We start from the raw sequence: 18685 nt of genomic DNA on the forward strand, positions 1-18685 counted from the left end.
AGTAGCTTGTGGGGAGGTGGGTGAGCACCAGCACCAGCGACGGAGCGAGACCCAGCACCAGAACTGACTCCTGTGGCTTTTGCAGGGCTGGGTGCACAGCCCTGCTTTATCCCAACCAATGCTTAAGATCAGAGGTTTCTTGGCCATCCTTTAAGCCTCTCCCAGCTCTTTCAGCTCACACCATTTGTTTGCTGAATCTCCCTTTGCTTCAAGATGCAGCATCCTTTATTTTATCTGCACTCAGGTGCATGAGGTGCTCCAGCAAAGCCGTGTGGGGGAACATCCAACTTCAAGGCTCTGTGGTGCATTTCAAGAGGTATGTGAGGAGTTTAGCTCGGGATGCTTGTGATCCCAGGGCACTGTGGGTGCTGGTGAGGACGTGGTGCTGGGCTGTGGTACTGGCATCTGCCTGAGCTTGGGGAGAGCACAAGAAGCAGATTTCATACACAGCACCTGATCCCTGTTCTGACATCCCACCTGACTTGTGAGAACACCTTTAGTGTGTCTCTCCTTTGCTCCTGCAGATGGGTGTCACAACAGAGCAGCTGCTGGGAAGCACCTGCACGTGTGTGGTGAGGGGAGGAGGGAAAGGAATGGGAGACTCATGGATTTTTCTCCAGGTTCTGCTCAGAGCTCTCTGGAAAAATGTGGTTAATGTGTGTTAATCACAGCGTCTCACCTCTGGAGAAGGTGGGGACTGGTGGGTCCTGCTGGTGGGACATGGTGGTTTTGGGAACCTTGAGTGGGACCAGCTGGGTACCAAACTCATGTTGGTAGGGCATTTTGCTGGGAATTGGCAGATGTTTTTTAAAAAATGGGGCCAAAGATGATCTGTGCTCAGTTTCTTTAGGGACACACTTGCAGAGAGGTTAGGAAAAGGCAGCTCAGGGTAGGACTGCAAGGTGTGCTCACTTTGTGTCTTGGGCAGGGGCTGCTCCTCCTGCATCTTCATCACCTGCACTGTAATTTGTGAGGTCTTGTCGGGAGGAGATAGTGACCAAAATCTTAATTTCCAGAGGGTTATTTCTCCACCCCAGGAAAGAATTCTTTCCAGGATTGATACCTGACTGATTTTAAATATGCCAAGACTGGATGTTAGACTCCTTGGGGCTTGGTAATTAAAACCAGCAGGTTTTGTGAATACAGGGCTGGTTTATGACAGCGTGCAGCAAATTAAACTTCCAACTTAAAGTAGTTAAAGGCTTTTTGACCTCTGCTGCTGCGTGATACCTGGTGTGGCTGCTTCAGCCCAAACACTGGGAGGAGTCTGGTGGAACAGTTGCTGAAATCTGGATGCACAGCTTATAGCTGGGTGTGAAATTTGCCAGTTTTCACTAGCAAATTTTCAGCTCTCACATTTCTCAGGGAATAAATTACGGTGCTGACCCTGAGAAGTCAGCCCTTTGGGTTGGTGCTGGGAATGTGTCCAGGCAGTTTTGCAGGATGCTGCTGGTCTCTGTGGTTAGTGCTGGGGTGGGCACATCCTGGTGAGGTGGGGAGCCACGTGGTGCAAGTAGGGGTGCCAGCAGGAAGGGTAAGCAGGCAGCAGAGAGGAAAGTCTTATCCTAGCTTGGGTAACAATTGCCCTGCTGCAAGGCAGTGTAGCCAAGGCTGCTGTGCACAGCCTGGGGCTTTGAGAGATGCCACTGAGGTTGCTGTGGCTCATGCCACAGCTCCAAACATCTGCACAGATGAACATCAGGCAGAGACTCTCGTGGTACATTCCTTGGGGGATGCCATCCTGGAGCTGCTTGGACCTTCTCCACCTGCATCCTGGGTGTCCATGGGGTGAACTGCACCACCATGGGGACTTTGCCTGGCTTGGCAGGGCTTCCCCTTTGCCAATGGCATCTCTTCCTAATCCAGCAGGGAATGAATGTGTTTCTGGAGAAAAAAACTTCCACCCGTGCATGGTTATCAACATCCTTCTGAGTCACAGCCACCCAGTCCCTGTTTGAAACTTGGCCAGAGCACCGAGACGATTTTCATTTGATTTTGTTATTTATTTTTTTCCCCCTTTTAGCATAGGTAAAGCTTTATTTTAAAAATTGGATAAGGATGCCAAAAGCCACTTTCGAAGATGAGTGCAGCTCATCAGAGCTTCTGGGAATATCAGTCACTGAAGCAGAGCATGTGTCCACTCTCCAGACCCTGCCAGGGCTGCCTTAGTGATCACTCCCCTGCCCTGATGATGCCCCTGAGATGAGGAGCAGCCTCCAGCTTTCTGAGCATCCCAGGGCTGGGCAGAGGATACTTTTATCAATATTCCTTGTGCCCAGCCCTGCATAGGTGGGGAATTTGGGGGCTGCCTGGGGTGAGCCAGAGGCTGCTCCAAGTGGCAGGAGAGCAGCGCCGAGGGTTGCTATAGCTGGAGGGGGGGACTTTGTGGGTCTGCTTCCCAGCCACCCCCAGTTGGGTGCAGGGATAGGGAAGGGCAGGTCCGGGGTCGGTCTCGGCTCCCCCCTGCCCGCAGGCTTCGGGGGGGCTGCAGGGATGGGGCGGCTGCCACTAGATGGCAATGCCGGAGCGGCGGCCCTGACCCTGCGGGGAAGGTGATTTTGGGGGGGGCTCCCCTAGGAAAAGGGTAGCCCGGTGTCTCTGGTGATGCGATGCCCTGCCCTGCGTGGCTGGGAGGGGGGAAAAGAAGCCAGGAGCAGGTTTGGATGGCAGTATGAGTGTGAGGAAAAGGGGGGGGGGTTTAGCCCTGTGTAAAACCCAAGCGCCTTCCTGGCGCTGGCTGTCGTCTTGGATTGCCTTCATTCACAAAAAAAGAAAACAATCCTCATAATCCAACCCCACCGTAGCTGGCTCTGAAATCTCTGTGCCATGTTGAATCATGTGGGCATCAGCCAGGCTTCTCCCTGACTCACCGAGCCCAGCGTGCTGGGGTGAGGGTCAAGATGAGAATGGCAATAAACATCCTGGGAAACGGAGCCTGCATCTCCTGGCATGGCCAGGGACTTTTTTTCTTCTTCTTCTTTTCTTTTTCTTTTTTTTTTTGCTTTCAATCTTCTCTTAAGGAGCTGCTTTCTCATAAATATCCCATCCTTTAGCAGTGTCTGAGCAGGAGAGAGGCTCCCAGCGGGGTCATCCTGCGCTCGGCTCTGCAGCAGCGAATATAGAGCAGAGCTGAGAGTGAGCCCTGGGTGCAGGGGAATTGCCCGTGGCCCTGGCTGAGGTTTCCAGGTAAGGTGCACATCCCTGCTTCCAAGAGGATGGGAGGAAGGCTGCCTTCCACCCTCTCGGCCACTGGTACACAGTGTGGTGCCTCTGGGGTGCCAGGAGCACTGGGTCCAGCCTTCCCCATCCTCCTTGGCCCCTGGGTACCAGCCTGAGCATCTGGGCTGGGTGGGGGTATGGCCACAAGCTCGGGGGGAGTGGGAGGGCCAGGGGTGGGGGGAGCAGAGGCAGGAGCTCTGCAGGGCTCAGGATCTGTTCCTGGCGATCAGCCCAGCCTTGAGCTTAATTAAGAGCAGCTTAAAGGGTTGAAAGGTGGGAAGAGTGGCATTGCTTCTGCTGCCACGCTGGTGGTGAGGAGGAGGTGGCAAAGGGGCATGAGCCACAAATCATAATTGATTCTTTTAGGGTAGTGTCTCACCTGGAATTAACTGAAAGGGCTGTAATTAGTCAGTAGCTGGCGTGGCCTCCTTGCTGGCCATCATTAGTGGAATGAGAGCCCAGGATCCCTCTGGCTTGGCTTGCTGGTGGCCTGGGAGGCATTTTGAGAGGGGTCTGCCCACCCCTGCTCCACTCTGGTCTGCAGTGTGCTGGTGGCAGAGCTGGGGGTCTTGCTGAAACCCCCCCCCAGCTACACCCATGTCTGTTACAAGGCTAATTGTGGGAGCCAAGTTAATTATTGATGCAGCAGGTGGGCACCACGGTGAGCTGGTAAGCTCTGGGTGTCTGGCTGAGGTTGGGGACATGATCCCACAACGTTTTTGCAAATATGCCTCTGTTATCTTGCTGCAGAGGGCCCGATCCTTCCTCTTCCTCACCTGGCTGGCCTGAGGGCTCCTGGCAATGCACATGTGAGATCCTGGGTCAAAAAGTGAGCCCCATGGCCACACAGAGAGTGGGGCAGACTGTAGTGAGGTGCTGCCAGGCTGCACCGAGGGAGCAGCCCTTGCCCAAATGGGTTAAGGAGTTATGTGATTAAGGGCTTTTAAAACATTTTCTTGGGGTTTTTTTTGTGGTGTTTTTTTTTTTTTGTTTTTCCTATTGAGCTACCCTGAGTGTGCCTGGCTGCTGGTTTCTGGGGGTGGGGATGGACAGGGGAAGAGTATCATGGGGATGTGGGGTGTCTTGTGATGCCAGCTGGAGTAGTCGTGGCTGCCCCATTCCTGGAAGTATCCAAGGCTAGGTTAGATGGGGCTTGGAGCAACCTGATCTAGTGGGAGTTGTCCCTGCCCATGGCAGGCTTGGAACTAGATGATCTTTTGGGTCCCTTCTGACTTGCACCATTAATTTACATGATTCCTGCAGGAAGGGCGGGCAATAAGCACGGAAGGCCCTGGGGAGTCCTTTGGATTTGGATTGATGGGAGGGATGAAGGGTGCTGTGTGTGACCAGCTTGCAGGGTGTGCTGAGGGTGAGGCTTGTGCACTGCCTGTTGGGTAGGGAAGACACTGGGGATGTCCCTGGGGAGCTGCATATTCCCTGTGTGCGAGAGGGTGTGTGGGGGGGTGGGTTCCCCTGAAGGTGGGATGGGCAGGCAGCCCTCTTGCCAGGGCACAGCCCAGCCCAGGAGGCTCAGAGCATCCCTGGGCAACCTCAGCACCCACAGAGGCAAGATCACAGCACCAGCCCAGTCCTCTGCCCGTTGGGGGGAGTGAGGTCACTGCCAGACATTCCCACTCTCCTGTGACAGCAGCCACTGCAGGGACACCCAGACTGGGTTGTTTACACCTCTCTCTGATAAGCTGCTGCTTCTTCTGGCCAACACCGAGCATCAAAAAGAAGACAGAGAGGCGGGGGGGGGGGGGGGGGTGCTGCTGAGGCTGATCTGTATGCAAGTGAGCAGGAGGGCAGGCAGGGCTCTCCCCGGGCAGCTGCCGGTATCAGGGCGGCTCCCGCGGGGAACCGGGAGCCCCGAAGTTTCCCAGGGATGAGGGGGATGGTCCATGTGGACAGAGAGACGCTCGGTGCAGGCTGAGGTGGGGGTCGATCTCTTGTCTCCTCTGCAGGTGGTGAGGCGGGGGAGGGCAGAGTACCCCCCCCCCCCCCCCCCCCCCCCCCCATTTGGCCCTCAATTTAGCTACTCACCCAGGAACACCCATGCGCTGGCAAGCCCTCTGCAGCCGGCTTGGGGGTGGGGGGAGCTTCTTGCAGGGTGGGGGCCTCCTTCCATTGCCTTTGTTCCCTTCAGACACTCCCCTCGCCTCTGACTTTCCTTTGCGGCAGCTCCCGAGCTTGCCAAAAGAATGCACTGGATGGAGCGAGGGAGCGAGCCGGGCGGGCGGGCGGGGGTGCGCGCTTGTGCGCGCCTGTGTTGCCACTGACTTCATTCAAACCGGCTGTCCCCGAGCTGCAGAGGCGCGGCAGCCTTTTAATTTTGGTGGCCCCGGCTCCTGCTGGGAAGCCGGCTTTGCTTTTGGGCTCTCCCGCCCTGGCAGCCCAGGGCTGAGCATCCCTGCCCTTGCCTTTCAAGGGACTCCTCCTGCCATCCCCGCCCGGCAGATGGGCGGCCGGGCTCCGGGAGGCTGCTGAAGATGATGGAGTCGGGGGGAAGGAGTTGGATACTTGGCTCCAACTAGGCTGGACCACGCTGCAACCTGTTCCCCCGGCCCCCCTTCGGCTGCGCCGGGTGCTGTACCACATCGCGTCTTCCTTTTCGGATGGAAGGGGGCTTGGGTCCCCAGCCCCTTTCCCTGCCTGATCCCTGCCCTTGCAGGCAGAGCGGTGGGAAGGATGTGGCTGGGTTTAACCCCTTGCTTCGTGGCGGAAGGTGCTCAGGGGCCGAGCCGAGGCCGCAGTGGCTCAGCTTCCTGCCTTCCCCACTGGCCGGGCTGCCCCTGGGGCTGTCGAAGGGGGTTGGGAGGGGGGGGCGGTCCGGAGGCAGCTGGTTGCCCACCATGCAGTGCCGGAGGTGCTGAGCCGGTGCTGTCTCTCCTTCTCCACGCGGGTCCCTGCTCTCCTGAAGGGATGGAGGAGAGACGGAGCTGAGCATCACCCAGAAAGGAGGAGGGGGCTGTGGTTGGGACTGCGCCGGCAACCCCCCTCCCTCTTCTCCCCCCCCCACCCCACCCCCCACCCCCTTCGCTGCCTCAGTGGTGCTGCTTTGGCTCACCTGTGTGTTTTCTTCCAGGATGGCTCGCTTTGGGGAGGCAGTGGCCGGCAGGCTGGGCTCCGGAGATGGGTGCTCTGACCAGAACCGGAGCCGGCAAGGACCTCCTGCTCCTGCGGGAGGGAGCCCGGGAGCCTTCAAGCAAACCAAAGCGCAGCGAGCCCGGACTATGGCTCTGTACAACCCCATCCCCGTCCGGCAGAACTGCTTCACCGTCAACAGATCGCTCTTTCTCTTTGGGGAAGAGAACATAGTCAGGAAATACGCCAAGAAGCTCATCGACTGGCCATATCCTTTCCACCTCCCCTGCCAGCTCCCCCCTTGCTCCCTGGATTTGCTTCAGTAGCCACCCAGGACACGTGTGTGTGGCATTAGCTGGCAGGTAAGCACTTGCCTTCTGCTCTCCTTCGGTGTGTGGCAGGGGTGCCCCCGTTCCCTGGGGATGCCCCGTTCCCTGGGGATGCTCTGCTCCTCTTGCCCAGTTGCTGCTTCCCCTCCTGTACTCTCTGCTCAGTGCCTGGTGGGGAGCTGAGCCCCTTCTCCCCATGGGGAGCCCCTTTCTCTCCATGGGAAGCCCCCTCCCCCCCACCCCTCCTCAGGCTTGGATTTGGAAGGCCCCCCCATGCTGGCAAGGAGGGGGGGCTCTGCTCCTGGTTTAACCCTGCATGCTGTAGGCTTCTCGGGGTGTGTGCAGCTAGGGAGGTCGTGGCCTTTCCTTTATGCCTCGGTGTCTTGATGGAGCTTTGCCACCCCACCTAGAGCAACCCATCCTGTTGGGCACAGACCCCTGGGAGCCCACAAACCTCCCGTCCCTTCTGGGGGGTGGCTTTGTCCCTTCCCCTTCCTGCCTGCAGGTGCTCCCTTTGCTGCGGATCTCACCTGGCAGGGGCACAGCCACCCTTGCCCTGCATCCCCCAGGGACCAGCTGCCCTCTCCCTGCGGTGGAAAGATAGATGCAGAAAACCCCTGCCTGTGCCCCACAGCCCCTTGGGGGGCTGGTGCAGGGGACCATGGATTAGCCCAGGACCCACCCTTCCTCAGGGGGATGGAAGGTGCAGATCCCTCCTGCCCCTCTATCCTTTCGAACGCCTCCATGTGCTTCTCTCCCCTCCCACTCTCCTTGCAGGTGCCCCTGGGCAGCGCCCAGCCCCGCAGCTCCCCATCACCCTGAGCTCAGCCTCCTGAGACCCTTCCCGCTTGAGCTTTACCCCTCAGCGAGGAGCCGAGCCTGAAAACTTGAGCGTGGCCACGCTGTGGCTTTAGCTCCCTCCCCGCGCGGTTTTCTGCAGTGGTGATTACATGCAGCTCTTGCCGCTGCCGCTTTCCTCTCCCTGCAACTTGTTGGTTAACTTGCCGGCTCCTCCGGCGGGCGCAGGAGAGCTCACCTCCCCCCCAGCCCCTGCCAAGCAGCAGTGCCTGGGGCTGGTGCAACAGGTACCTGGGGGAAACCCTCTGGGCGAGGCACGGGGATGCAGGACAGGTCACTCATCCTACTGAGCATCACCAGGGAAATAGTCCCTTTGCAGCTCCAACGTGACAGGTTGAGCCTCTGCCAGGTAGGGGCTGGTTGAGGAGGTGATCTAGGAGAAAAGGGGCAGCTTGAGGGGGGGCTGACTTGCCCATGGCATCCCGAAATCTGCCTGGCTGGGCGGGTGGCTGCAAGAGCATGGGTGCAGCAGCAAGGATGGGGACGTGGCAGCTCGGCTGGGATCCTCGCAGGGCAGTGGCCACCTGGCCTGCCTGCTTTTCCAGAACATGCCAAATTATTGGTGTAGTTTTTCAGCATGGTGTTGGGAAGGTCCTCACCCCTCCAGCTTTCACTTAAAGCAAGAAGGAGCTGGGATGCTGCTGCTGACCTGGCACTCCCCGTGTGGGCCGGGGTCCCGTGCCAGAGTGATGTCTCATCTCCAGGCAGCTGCTGTCTCCTAGAGACTGGAGCTTCAGCACTGCGTGGTAAAAACTCCCCAGCATGATTCTCTCCTAGAATTTGCAATGCTTCTGTTTTTTTTGGGTTTTTTTTAGGTCCCCCAGAAGTAAGTGACATCTTCCCATCTGAGTGCTGGGAACAGGTGTGTTCCAGGCACATGCTGAGTGTCCTTGGATGCTGAGCATCCTTGGCTGTTCCCCACCTGGTTGCCATCTCTTTCTAAGAAACTCCTCCACCTTGGAGCTCCTCTGCACCACTTAAGCTCTTGAGGACTTGGGGATGGACAAGGATTTTGGTGAAGAGTTTAGTGAGGCTGGCCAGGCAGGTTGTTTCCCATCCTTGTAGTTGTAGCCTGGCACATACATCTGGGGCCTTTTGGTAGGGCCAGGGAAAACTGTGTGGGCATCTCAGCTGCCTGGCCCGGAGCCCATGGCATCACTCCTGGGTGAGGGCAAGGCTGGGCTGGGGAGGAGAGTGTTGGATTTTGGCCACAGTCAATGAGAGCTGCTGGCTGTGGGAATGAGATGGCTGGTCCTGGTGCTGCGGGTTGGAATGGTCATGGCACCAAGGAAAGCCAAGGGGCTGGGGTGGAGCGCGGGGAGGAGTGGAGGCTCTTCTTCATCCAGCTCCAGTTGACTAGGTAATAGGGCTAAAAATAACTGGTGATTCAGGCCTGTATATCTGCTGGGTAACTGTATAATTATAACCAGCAGCCTCTGCAGTTTGGCTTCCCAGTGTAAATAGGGGATGATGCATGGAGGAGAAGAAGAAACAGGAGAAGCTGGGATTGGGATGCAGCTCTGTGGGGAGACGAGTCTTTGCTGAGTTTCTCACTGGAAAGCCCAGGGTGTTGCCTCCCTTGGAGCTGCTCTTTTTACTGGTCCTGCCCAAAATGCAAGGCAGCTGCTGTTCTGCCTGTAGGAACATCTAGTCCTCTTCTCTTCCAGAAAGACAGCCTCATCCTGCCCGCTCTCCTCTTGCTGATGGCCAGGCCTTTAGCCCTGATTTCATTTGTTTGGTTGCCTGGAAAGCTGCAATTCAGTTAGCACACGAGATGGGCTGCAGCAGCTCATCTATATCTGCTCAGTTCTTCATCCGTTTAATCACATTTGACCTGGATAAGATCCCCCTCCCTCCCCAGAAAGGCCAGATGACACCGTGTGGCTCTGGCTCTGTCCCCAAGGACAGCCTCTGGCTGCACACACTGGCCACTGTGCCCATCCCCCTGGTTTGGTAAAGGAGAGGGATGTCCACCAGCCCTCTGGGGACCTTGCTGTTCCCTACAAGGAGGCCTTCCTCCTATCTCAGCCCGTTTGAGGACCAAATCTGGTGTTGGGCTGGTCAGGAGCAGCTGGGATGTCCACAGAGCACATCCCTGGTCTGGCACAGATGAGGATTGAGCTCTGTGGGATGCACACCCGTGTGTGCCTGAGCTGTCTTGCTCACCTTGACCCAGGCCTCTGCTGCTGCGTGGGCACTGCCCCTGGGGGACCCTGCTACTCTTATGCCCCATCTGGTCAAGCTTCTTCTGTACCTTTGCTTTTGCCTGGCCAAGATTTCAGCAGGTCTCACCTCCCTGTGGAAAGAGCTGCACCATGTCACGCCATCCTCCAGCAGTTCCCTCCTCCCGCTACCCAAGAACATACCTTTTTAAATATTTTTTTTTTCCTTTAAAATGATTTAATTTTTCTCCTCCAAGGCTGTTTTCTGTGCTCTTCATTCATCAGACTTTAATTTCATTTTGTTGTGTTGTTTTTTTTTTTTTCCTGGGGAGGGGCGAGTAGGTGTAATGGCAGGTCCATCTTTTTGACAGCCGGGGAGAGCGAGGCTGCCTGTCAGATGGTGAATTTAAACAGAGGCAGCTGTTGTCATGGTGACACCAAGTTGCATCCTGTTGCTGTGGCAACCAAAGTTAAAAAACTGATGTTAAGGCAGGAGAATCACATGATGTGGTTCTTTTTTTTTTTTTTTTTTTTTTAAATGAAAAGAAAGAGAAGGAAAGAGGTTTGATTTTCGGTTTTTAAGTGCAGGGTGAGGTGGGGGAGAAGTAGATGCTTCTCCATGGAGCTTTTTTGCACGTGGCAGGAGGGCATCCATAGCCTTATGGAGCTGTGGCAGTGCTGCCCTGGCCACCTCTTGGTGCCACTGCCTTTGGTTTAGCCCCTGGTAGAGAACAGGCCACCACGTTTTGGGGTCAGAAGCAGCAAAATCTGTGCCTGTGGAGCATCCCCTGTGGAAGCACATCCACGCAGTGAGGTTCAGACAGGCTGACCACAAGACAGGAGCACAGCCCCCTGCCCAATGCTCACTCCCCTAAGCCCCTTTTTCCGTGTGGAATGGGCACACAAGAGCTGGCTCCCATCCAAAGTGTGGTGGGAGAATTTGGGGTCTGTTGGCACCTTGTCCCTCTGGATATCACTTTCTGTCAAACCTCAGCAGAGGTACAGGGACAGCCCTGAGGGGCCGTGGCTCTACTGCTACTTGAGGGCACTAAATGGTCCTATCTTTTAGGGAAGATCTCCTGTGTCCTCAGGGAGAAGCCAGGCAGGTGCTGTAGGCCTGGAGAATGCCAGAGCTGAGAGTTAGGGCCACTCAGGGTCTTTGCTCTGTTTGGCATTTTGAATTTCTCTTGGGAAACAGCCTTGGAGAGGAGGTGCCTGCTTTCCTGCTGGGGTGTGGAGCTGAAAGGAGGGGGGGTTGAAGCATCCTGGGAATGGGGGCGTTGAAGAGGTGGGTCTGTCTTCCCATAACACCATGTCTGTGTGGGGCAGGCAGCAGTGGCGGGGTAGGGATCAGCAAGATGAAGTACATGGATGTAGGAGCTGAAGCTCCCTCTCATTGACACCTGGGGAGCAGGGAAGTCACCTCAGTGCAGCAGATTCTGGGGGGAACAGTGGGAAATGGAGACAAGTTTCTAGATGTTGGGGCTGGGCTGGGTGGTGCAGGCAGAACAAGGAGTTAAATAATTTCTGCTCTTCTTGCTGGCTGTCTGAGATATCTTGCTGGCTTCCTCAAGAGCCCTTCTGGAGATGCCCATGTGGCCTCACTCCTCTGGCTCTTCTGCTCCTTCCCCAGCTGCCTGCCCAAGAACAGAGAGAAGGCAAGGTCACCAAAGTGGAGAAATGGAGTGGGGCTCTCCAAAGCTCCTGACCCTTGCCCACATCTGGGAAAGGATTTATCTCACACCCAGCCTCTTGAGGAGATTGCATCCGTGTGGCATCAGCACCAGAACTCCATCTTCAGAGCTTGGAGCTGGGCACACTCCCTGCATTAGCAATATAGATGTTCTGGGTGGGCTGTTTTTGCCATCCATCTGGGGAGGAAAGTGAAGAGGGTGGTCACAGCTGGAAACAGGGATCCACCCGTGGCTGGACATCTTGGTAGGCCCACCTAGGAGCTCCACCTCCAGGCATGAGGTTAGTCTGCAGTACTTGCTCCACGTGGGCTGGGCCATGGGTCTTCGAGGGGGTCCGCATGGTCTGGTAGCACCTTCCCCACCTCAAATGCTCCAGGAGGGAAACACGGAGCTGCAGGTGTGGTTGGCACTGGGATCGGCCGAGTTGCTACGGAAACAAGTCAACGGTGCAGGGGAGAGAGTTGGGTAAAGGAGATAAATCAATAAGAAAACCTATTTTTATCGGCTCCCTAATGATCCTCCAGGAGAAGGCAGACGAAGGAGGAGGAGAAGGCTGGAGAGAGATGGGCTTTCATTATCAGGCTTGGAGGGAGGCGAGTGCTACTCTGCGTTTTGGGTGGCTGGAGGGTTGTGTAATTAGACATCTAATAAGCCAGGAAACAAAGGAGCAAGAGAGCGTTGTCTGGTGGGCTCCAGCCCCGAGCTGGGAGGGCACTCGCTTGGCAGAAGTGAAGCTTGGTGATAAAACTTCCCCTCGTTCAGCCAAAAGTTCCTGTTTTCCCTTGGGGGAGGGTTCTCTTACCCTCGGCCTCCCAAAACCTGGCACAGCTGGAGCTACAGGGGCCCATTCCCCACGGGGGTTGATACTTTGCTGCTCTCGCCCTGCTCCAGGTGCCCTAAGATGGACTTTGCTCCTTGGGAAACGGGGCTGGGGGGGTTTGGAGAGTCACTTTTGGCAGTGACCTCGTGCTTAGGTCACTGCTTAGGGCATCGATTGCCTGGCTTTCCTTAGCCTTGGATGCCACGCACTCGCCAGAGGTGGAGCAGGGGTGCAATCCTGTGTGCGGCTGTGCCAGATGTGCACGGTCAGTCCGGCCAGATGTTGGAGCCAGCAGGGGAAATTCAGGGCCAAGCTGAGCCGTTCGAGGTGGCCCCCAGCTCCTCCTGAGCAGGGTTCCCATGCCAGTTGGCTTTGGGAAAAACGTGGCGTTTTCCCACCTGGGTGTTTCCCCCATGGGATTAGCAGGAGGAAGGAGGCAGAGCCGAGAGCCCAGCAGGGTGGGGAGGAGGGCGGGATGCTCGGCTGGGTCAGCCCCGCTGAGAAAGCCCGACGGACTCGCCGAGCCCTTCCCACGTTCCTTATCTAGGCAAATGTGCCTGGCGTCCGGGGAGCTGCCTGCACCGCCCCACTAACCCGCCGGGGCTTTTAAGGCCGTGCTAATTGCTCGCAGACTTGCAGGAAAAGAACCAGAAAAGACCCCGAAGAAGCCGGGGGCTTGGGGTGCAGGCAGAGGTGAGGAGCAGGGCCAGTGCGTGGCTTTTCACGGGAGGGCAATGAGAAGGAAATGCAATCCTCACTTGCATTAAGCCTCGGAGGAAAACTTTTGGGGTCTGGCCTCCTTCCGAGCCCAGGGAGCTGCTCACGGTGTGTGTGCCTGGTTGGCAGGAGGTCTGAGTGGTGAGCTCTGCAGCCCCGGCTCTTTTGGTTTGCCTTTAACTTCCCAACCATTAATTTCACTGAGTGGCCTTTTAAATGCCTTGGCTGAGTCTTTCCTGGCTCTTTTCCCTACTGGGTTAAATCCATCCCAGCTCCTGCAGGCTCTCCTTGGCTGCCTGTCCTGGCCAGCTCCCTGGGACCTGCTCTGATGCTCAGCCCCTCTCCCACCTTGCCCACGTGCGTGGAGTTGCTGCTGCCGGGGTCACTTCATGCTTTCCAGTTTCCCTTGCTCGTGGCCAGCACTGGGATGTCTTCTCTTGCCCGTGGGCTCAGGGCCACTGGTTTAAAGCATCTCGCTGTAGTGAGCAGCTTCAGTGGCCAAAAGCTGAAGGTGTGAAAGAGGGAGGAGATTATTCCTTTTCCCAGGGGTGATGGCAGGGGCGTTTGGCACCTCCTGGCCTGAGTAGTGAGAACCTGAAGCCACCATGTCTGGAGAAGCCCAGTGTGGTGGGGAAGGGCACAGCTGGGATGCTGCTCCCTGTGCTGGCTTGGGATGGCACCAGCGTGGATGGTTTCTTTATAGGCGAATCCATCCCAGGTGGGATCACATCCCCTTTCCACAGACCTTGGGAAAGGTGGCAGACTCCTCCTGGCACGGCCACTGATGCCAGTGGTGACAGCAACACAGCTGTGGGATTTGGGCATGGAGGGGGTGGAGAAGGGGTGTGCTGTCTGGTGATGAATCTCACCTCAGTTTTTTTACTGGGGCTAAGATGGCTTTTATTACCATAATGTGCTAAAGATGGAGAGGAAGTCAGAAAGGTGTGGCTGTCCTGTTGCTTGGAAGTGCTTTGTTTTGGGGGCTTGGAGGTGGGCCAGGCAGGAGGAGAGATCTGAGTTTGGGGGGGCTTTCCTGGGCCCCAACTCTCCCTTTCCTCTGCCTCCCTTTCCCATTCACTCAGGTCCTCAGATGCCAGTGTCTGCTGCCACTTCTCCTGGCACAGGCTGCTCCTGGAGCAGGGTGTGTAAGCCCTAGACATGGCTGAAGGATCTGTAGGGTGCCTGAAGGAAAGCTGGGCAGGGACTTTTTGCCAGGGCAGATAGTGATAGGACCAGGGGGAATGTTTTCATACTGAAAGAAGGGAAATTTAGGTTAGACAATCGGAAGAAATTCTTTCCTTTGAGGGTGGTGAGACCCTGGCCCGGGTTGCCCAGGGAAGCTGTGGCTGCCCCATCCCTGGAAGTGTTGAAGGGCAGGTTGGATGGGGCTTGGAGCAACCTGGGCTGGTGGGAGGTGTCCCTGCCTATGGAGGGGGTTTGAAACTGGGTGATCTTTAAGGTCCCTTCCAACGCAAACCAGCCTGTGATTCTGTGACGAAGAAAGGGGTGGTGGTGGTGGCTAATGATGGGTGGGCAGGGGTGGGCTGCAAGGTTGGGGCCATCATCCACCTCTTCTCTTTTCCTTAACTCCCCTCCACTCCCTTCGAGTACATGATCCTGGCGACCATCATTGCCAACTGCATCGTGCTGGCCCTTGAGCAGCACCTCCCCGAGGACGACAAGACGCCCATGTCACGGAGACTGGTAAGTGATCCGTTCCTCTCCTCCCCATGGGTGAGTGGGGAGGCCAACCGGGGGGAGTCAGCCCATCCTACCAGCCAAATCCTGCTGGTTTCAGGGTGGTGGGGCAGGAGGTTTCCTCCAGGATTGGTCCTGCCAGCCTTCCTGAGGCTGCTGTCACATATTCCTCCTCTGTGGAAAGGTTTCAGGAATGTTTAAGCCCCTTGAAAGGTGAGGCAGGGAAGGGGGACTGGGCAACTTGTGTGGGTCATGGCCCCCACTTTTTGTTTTTAAGGTTGATGCTGGCTGAGGGAAGGGCTGGGAAAGCTCCCAAAGGGAAGGATGGAGCTGGGGAAGGTGGGATGGGATGTCAGTTGGGTCAATACGAAATAGCTGGTGTTGTGTTTGCTCCATCTCCCCCTCTGACCACGTCACTGGTTTCCCTCCTGCAGGAGAAGACAGAGCCCTACTTCATTGGGATTTTCTGCTTCGAGGCTGGGATTAAGATTGTGGCTCTGGGCTTTGTTTTCCACAAGGGCTCGTACCTGCGCAATGGCTGGAACGTCATGGACTTCATCGTGGTCCTCAGTGGGTGAGTCAGGCAGCGCAGGACCATGGATGGGGTTGGGCAGTCAGGCACAGGGACTCATCCCTGTGGGGACACAAGCTCCAGGACACAGGCCCTGGTTTGCTGTTGTCAGTGGTAGCTCTTTATCCTAACAAAGGAGGGGATGATGGTTCAACCATCTGGGCATGGGGTGAGGTGGGGATTGGGTGGGAGTAGGGGCTGATGAGCAACTGCAGGTGGTTTGGGAGAGGTCAAAGTCCCCCAGGGGAGGGCTCCTCTTGTCTCCAAAGTCTCCTCTTGCCTCCCCAAGTTCTTTACAACCTTGGCCAGGTGCTGGGGATTTGGGAACAAGGTCCAGGTGGAGCTGTGTTCCTAGGTGATGCTCACTGGGCATCCCAGGGTGCAGCAGTGCTGCTGGGGGGGAATGCAGAGAGCTTTGTGGGTGCTGGTTGTATCACTGTGGTGTCACCTGCCGGGGAGGTGGCCCAGATTTGAGTCCTGCTTGTGGTGTGATGGGCTGTGCTGGTGACATAGAAACAAGCAGGGACATTTGGGCTTGTGACAGCCAGCGCTGGCAGTTGGCTAGAGGAGAAGCCCCCTGGCCCCTCGTTGTGTGGGGGGCAGGTGGGTGCCTGCAGCCACCGAGGGGTCCTGGGCATGGGTCGCCTGGATTGTGGCTGTTTGTGAGTCGATAGAAACACCACGTTCAGAGGAGCTGTTTTGGGGAGTACAAGCAGATGGTGCCTGTGGATCTCTGAGCACTTCATGAGCTCTGCTGGCTGTAGAGCAGCTGCAGGTTTGGCTGGGAAACTGAGGCACAGGAGTCGGGAGAGATGCCTAGGGTATGTCCCAAGTTGTTTGCTGCACGGTCCTGTCTCTTGGCTTGCAGCCTTCTCCTGGGTGGTGGCAGTGTGTGGGACATGATCCCCATTTGGGTGTTTGGAGGAGGAAGTTGCTGAGCCTGGTGCTGCCAGGGATGTGGCAATGGGTGCTGCTTGTCTGTGCTGGCGAGGTGCGGGTTGGGACTATGCTCAGGAGAAGGGCTGAGGAGAACATGGCTGGGCATGTTTTGACTTCCTTGGTCCAATGTGGACCTGGACAGCCTCCCTGAGGAGTGGGACCACGTCTGCCTGTGGAGGCAGGGTGTCTTGGTGTGCTGGCAGTGGGGTGATGCTCCTGGGTGGGCTGCCATCAGGCAGGGCAGAGGGTGCTGCTGCTGCTTCTGCAGCTGCAAACTGACTCTCAGGGGAGGGAATGCAGCCAGACACAGCTCCTGGGCTGGGCAAAGGTGGTCACATCCTTGGGGACAGTGTGGGACACAGTCACCCCTGGTAGGGATGTCTCAGCCTCCTTGTGCCACTGCAGCCTCACTGCTCTGGGTGCTCAGAGAGCAGGCAGGTGGCTGGGAAACGTTTGTTGGCTGTTTCCTAGCCCAGGAGTCCTTTTGGAATGCCAAGGAGAAGCACTGGGGTGGGAGCAGGGGTTGGTCGTGGACTTCTCACTGCCCTCCCCATGGCTCTGACCAAGCTGACTGTCACCGAGCCGTGCTGAGTCAGCGCTGGGCAATTACTCACTGGATGAGCCTCGCCAGCTCCTCTCCCTGCTGTGCTGGGCCCCGTGCCAGGGAATCCATTGTTGTGAAGGGCTGCTCATGCTGGGAGGTGCCCGGGTCCCCCTGACACGACTAGTTATGGGGCACAGCCATCTGGGGTCTGCTTCACCACCATCATCCCCCCTCGCATCCTGGTGTTTGCCCCAGCAGCCGGATGGAAACCTCTCCCAAGAAATTCCTCATTACTCACCTGCTTTGCCCCAGCAGTCCTGGCACCTGCTGGCATGGGATCACCAGGATTTTTGGGACAAATTCTGTTGTCTGGTGGGCAACCCATGGATTTTCATCCCGGACTGGTTTTGGGGAGGATCAGCTGGACCAAATCACGGGCTTCTCTGTGCCTTTAAGCTCTTGCTTTTGCTGCGAGGAGCTGGCAAAGCTGGCAAAGCTGCCGTTCCTCGGCACCATGGTTGCACCTCCCTTGTGAGAAACTCTTGCCTGTTTGATCTGCTGAATTCTTGGCAAATTTCTGCAGCAAATAATCCCTGGCTGGCAAATGACTTGCAAACAGCTTGCGGGGAGAGGGTTTGCACTTGGCGGTTCCTGCTGCGTCGGTTGCGCAAGGCAGGTGGTGGAGCCTGCACAGGGGACGGGTGCAGGTTTGGGATCATCTTTGCAGCTTAGAACTTGACACTTGGTTAATATGTGAGTGCCTGGGCAGTCGAGCTGTTAATGGTCACTGGGATCTTGTAGTGACTTGGCAAGAGGCAGTGCTCGTGGTGGAGGGGATGCCGTGAGCATCAGAGGTGTAGGGTAGCACTCGCCTCTGGATGTGCTGACTGGTTTGGGATGCTGATGCATCCCATGGACCAGAGAAGTTATCCACATGAGCAGGAGCCACCTCAGGATCCATCCCCAGGGCCACCTGGTGTCATGCCTGCTGGCCCTTGTCCCTCCAAGGGCAACACAGGTTATTACTATACCTTTCTGAACTTATTTTTGGCACGTGTCTGATGGGAGAGGTGCTTAATGCAGGTGGCTTCACCACGAGCCATCCTAGGCACTCTCTCCCTGGTGTTAATTAGCTTAATGAGAGTCTGCTGCCATGAACGGCCTCCTGGGACCCTGTGCAGAAATGGATGGCACTGACTTGGGTTCAACTGGTGTTTGCTTCTGATGTCAACACATCCAGATTTTTTCATCTCGGTGGAAATCAACGCCCACCTAAAGCTCCCTGATGCTAGAGCTTCCACCGGGGAACTAATTGTCACATTTGTAAACCTGCTCTGTTTATAACCTGTGGTTTCCAAATCATCGTCACTGCCTGAAAAAAAAACACCAAAAAAACCACCACAACCCAGCCAAAAATATTTCTTCTCTGAAAATGTGCATAAAATACCTTCACTCGTTCTGAGGCACAACCAGGGGGGGTCTGTGTTTCCCCCAGGGCTTGGGGACGCTCACCTGGCTTGTGCATGAACCAGACCTGGACTTGTAACCTGCTTGATGCAGCGTGTCCTGGGCCAAGATAAGGCAAAACTGCTCAAAAATGGTCAGAAAGGCCAACAGGACCTCTTCCTCAGTGGTCTCAAGAGGCAGTGGGTGAAGGACATTCAGCCATCAGCAACTGGAGCATCAGCTCCGTGGGTGCAGTTAGTGTAACAAGTAGTGACCAAGCATCCTAAACCAGTCCTAGACCAGATTTGCAGGAGTTAATGATAAAAAAGGGTTAAATTCCCTCTGCAAAATATGCAGGTGGGTGTGTGCTTCACACACTCCAGTGCCTGAGCATCACAGCATCTCTGGCTTTTTTTTTTTTATAGCAGTTGCAGCAGTAATACAATAACACCTTACGTGTGAGGTGAAGGGGTGGGGGAAAGCTTCTAACAACGGGGGGGGAAAAAAGATCCAAATGGAAATCAAAAGGCCCTTGTGAAGTTGTGCTGCTCAGGAGCCTGGGAAACAGTGGCTGTAAAACCAGGATAAATACACTGGGGCCACT

The 18685-nt window shown here is 56.3% G+C and overlaps 1 protein-coding gene across 7 annotated transcripts in view; it reads left to right on the top strand.

Annotated features, from left to right (window-relative positions):
• Positions 1–18685, top strand: part of CACNA1E (calcium voltage-gated channel subunit alpha1 E) — a 110525-nt gene that overhangs the window by 11481 nt on the left and 80359 nt on the right. For 6 of the 7 annotated variants that reach the window (XM_051624692.1, XM_051624696.1, XM_051624691.1 and 3 more), the window contains exons 1-2: positions 14487–14587; positions 15016–15155. In XM_051624692.1, the coding sequence (XP_051480652.1) occupies positions 14495–14587; positions 15016–15155 (233 nt within the window). In that variant the 5' untranslated portion in view covers positions 14487–14494. Of the gene's footprint in view, positions 1–6304; positions 6572–14481; positions 14588–15015; positions 15156–18685 lie in introns of those variants that run through there. The other variant, XM_051624697.1, reaches the window with a different exon arrangement.

The sequence above is a fragment of the Apus apus genome, chromosome 7 (genome assembly GCF_020740795.1).
Source record: "Apus apus isolate bApuApu2 chromosome 7, bApuApu2.pri.cur, whole genome shotgun sequence".
In the NCBI taxonomy this organism is placed as follows: domain Eukaryota; kingdom Metazoa; phylum Chordata; class Aves; order Apodiformes; family Apodidae; genus Apus; species Apus apus.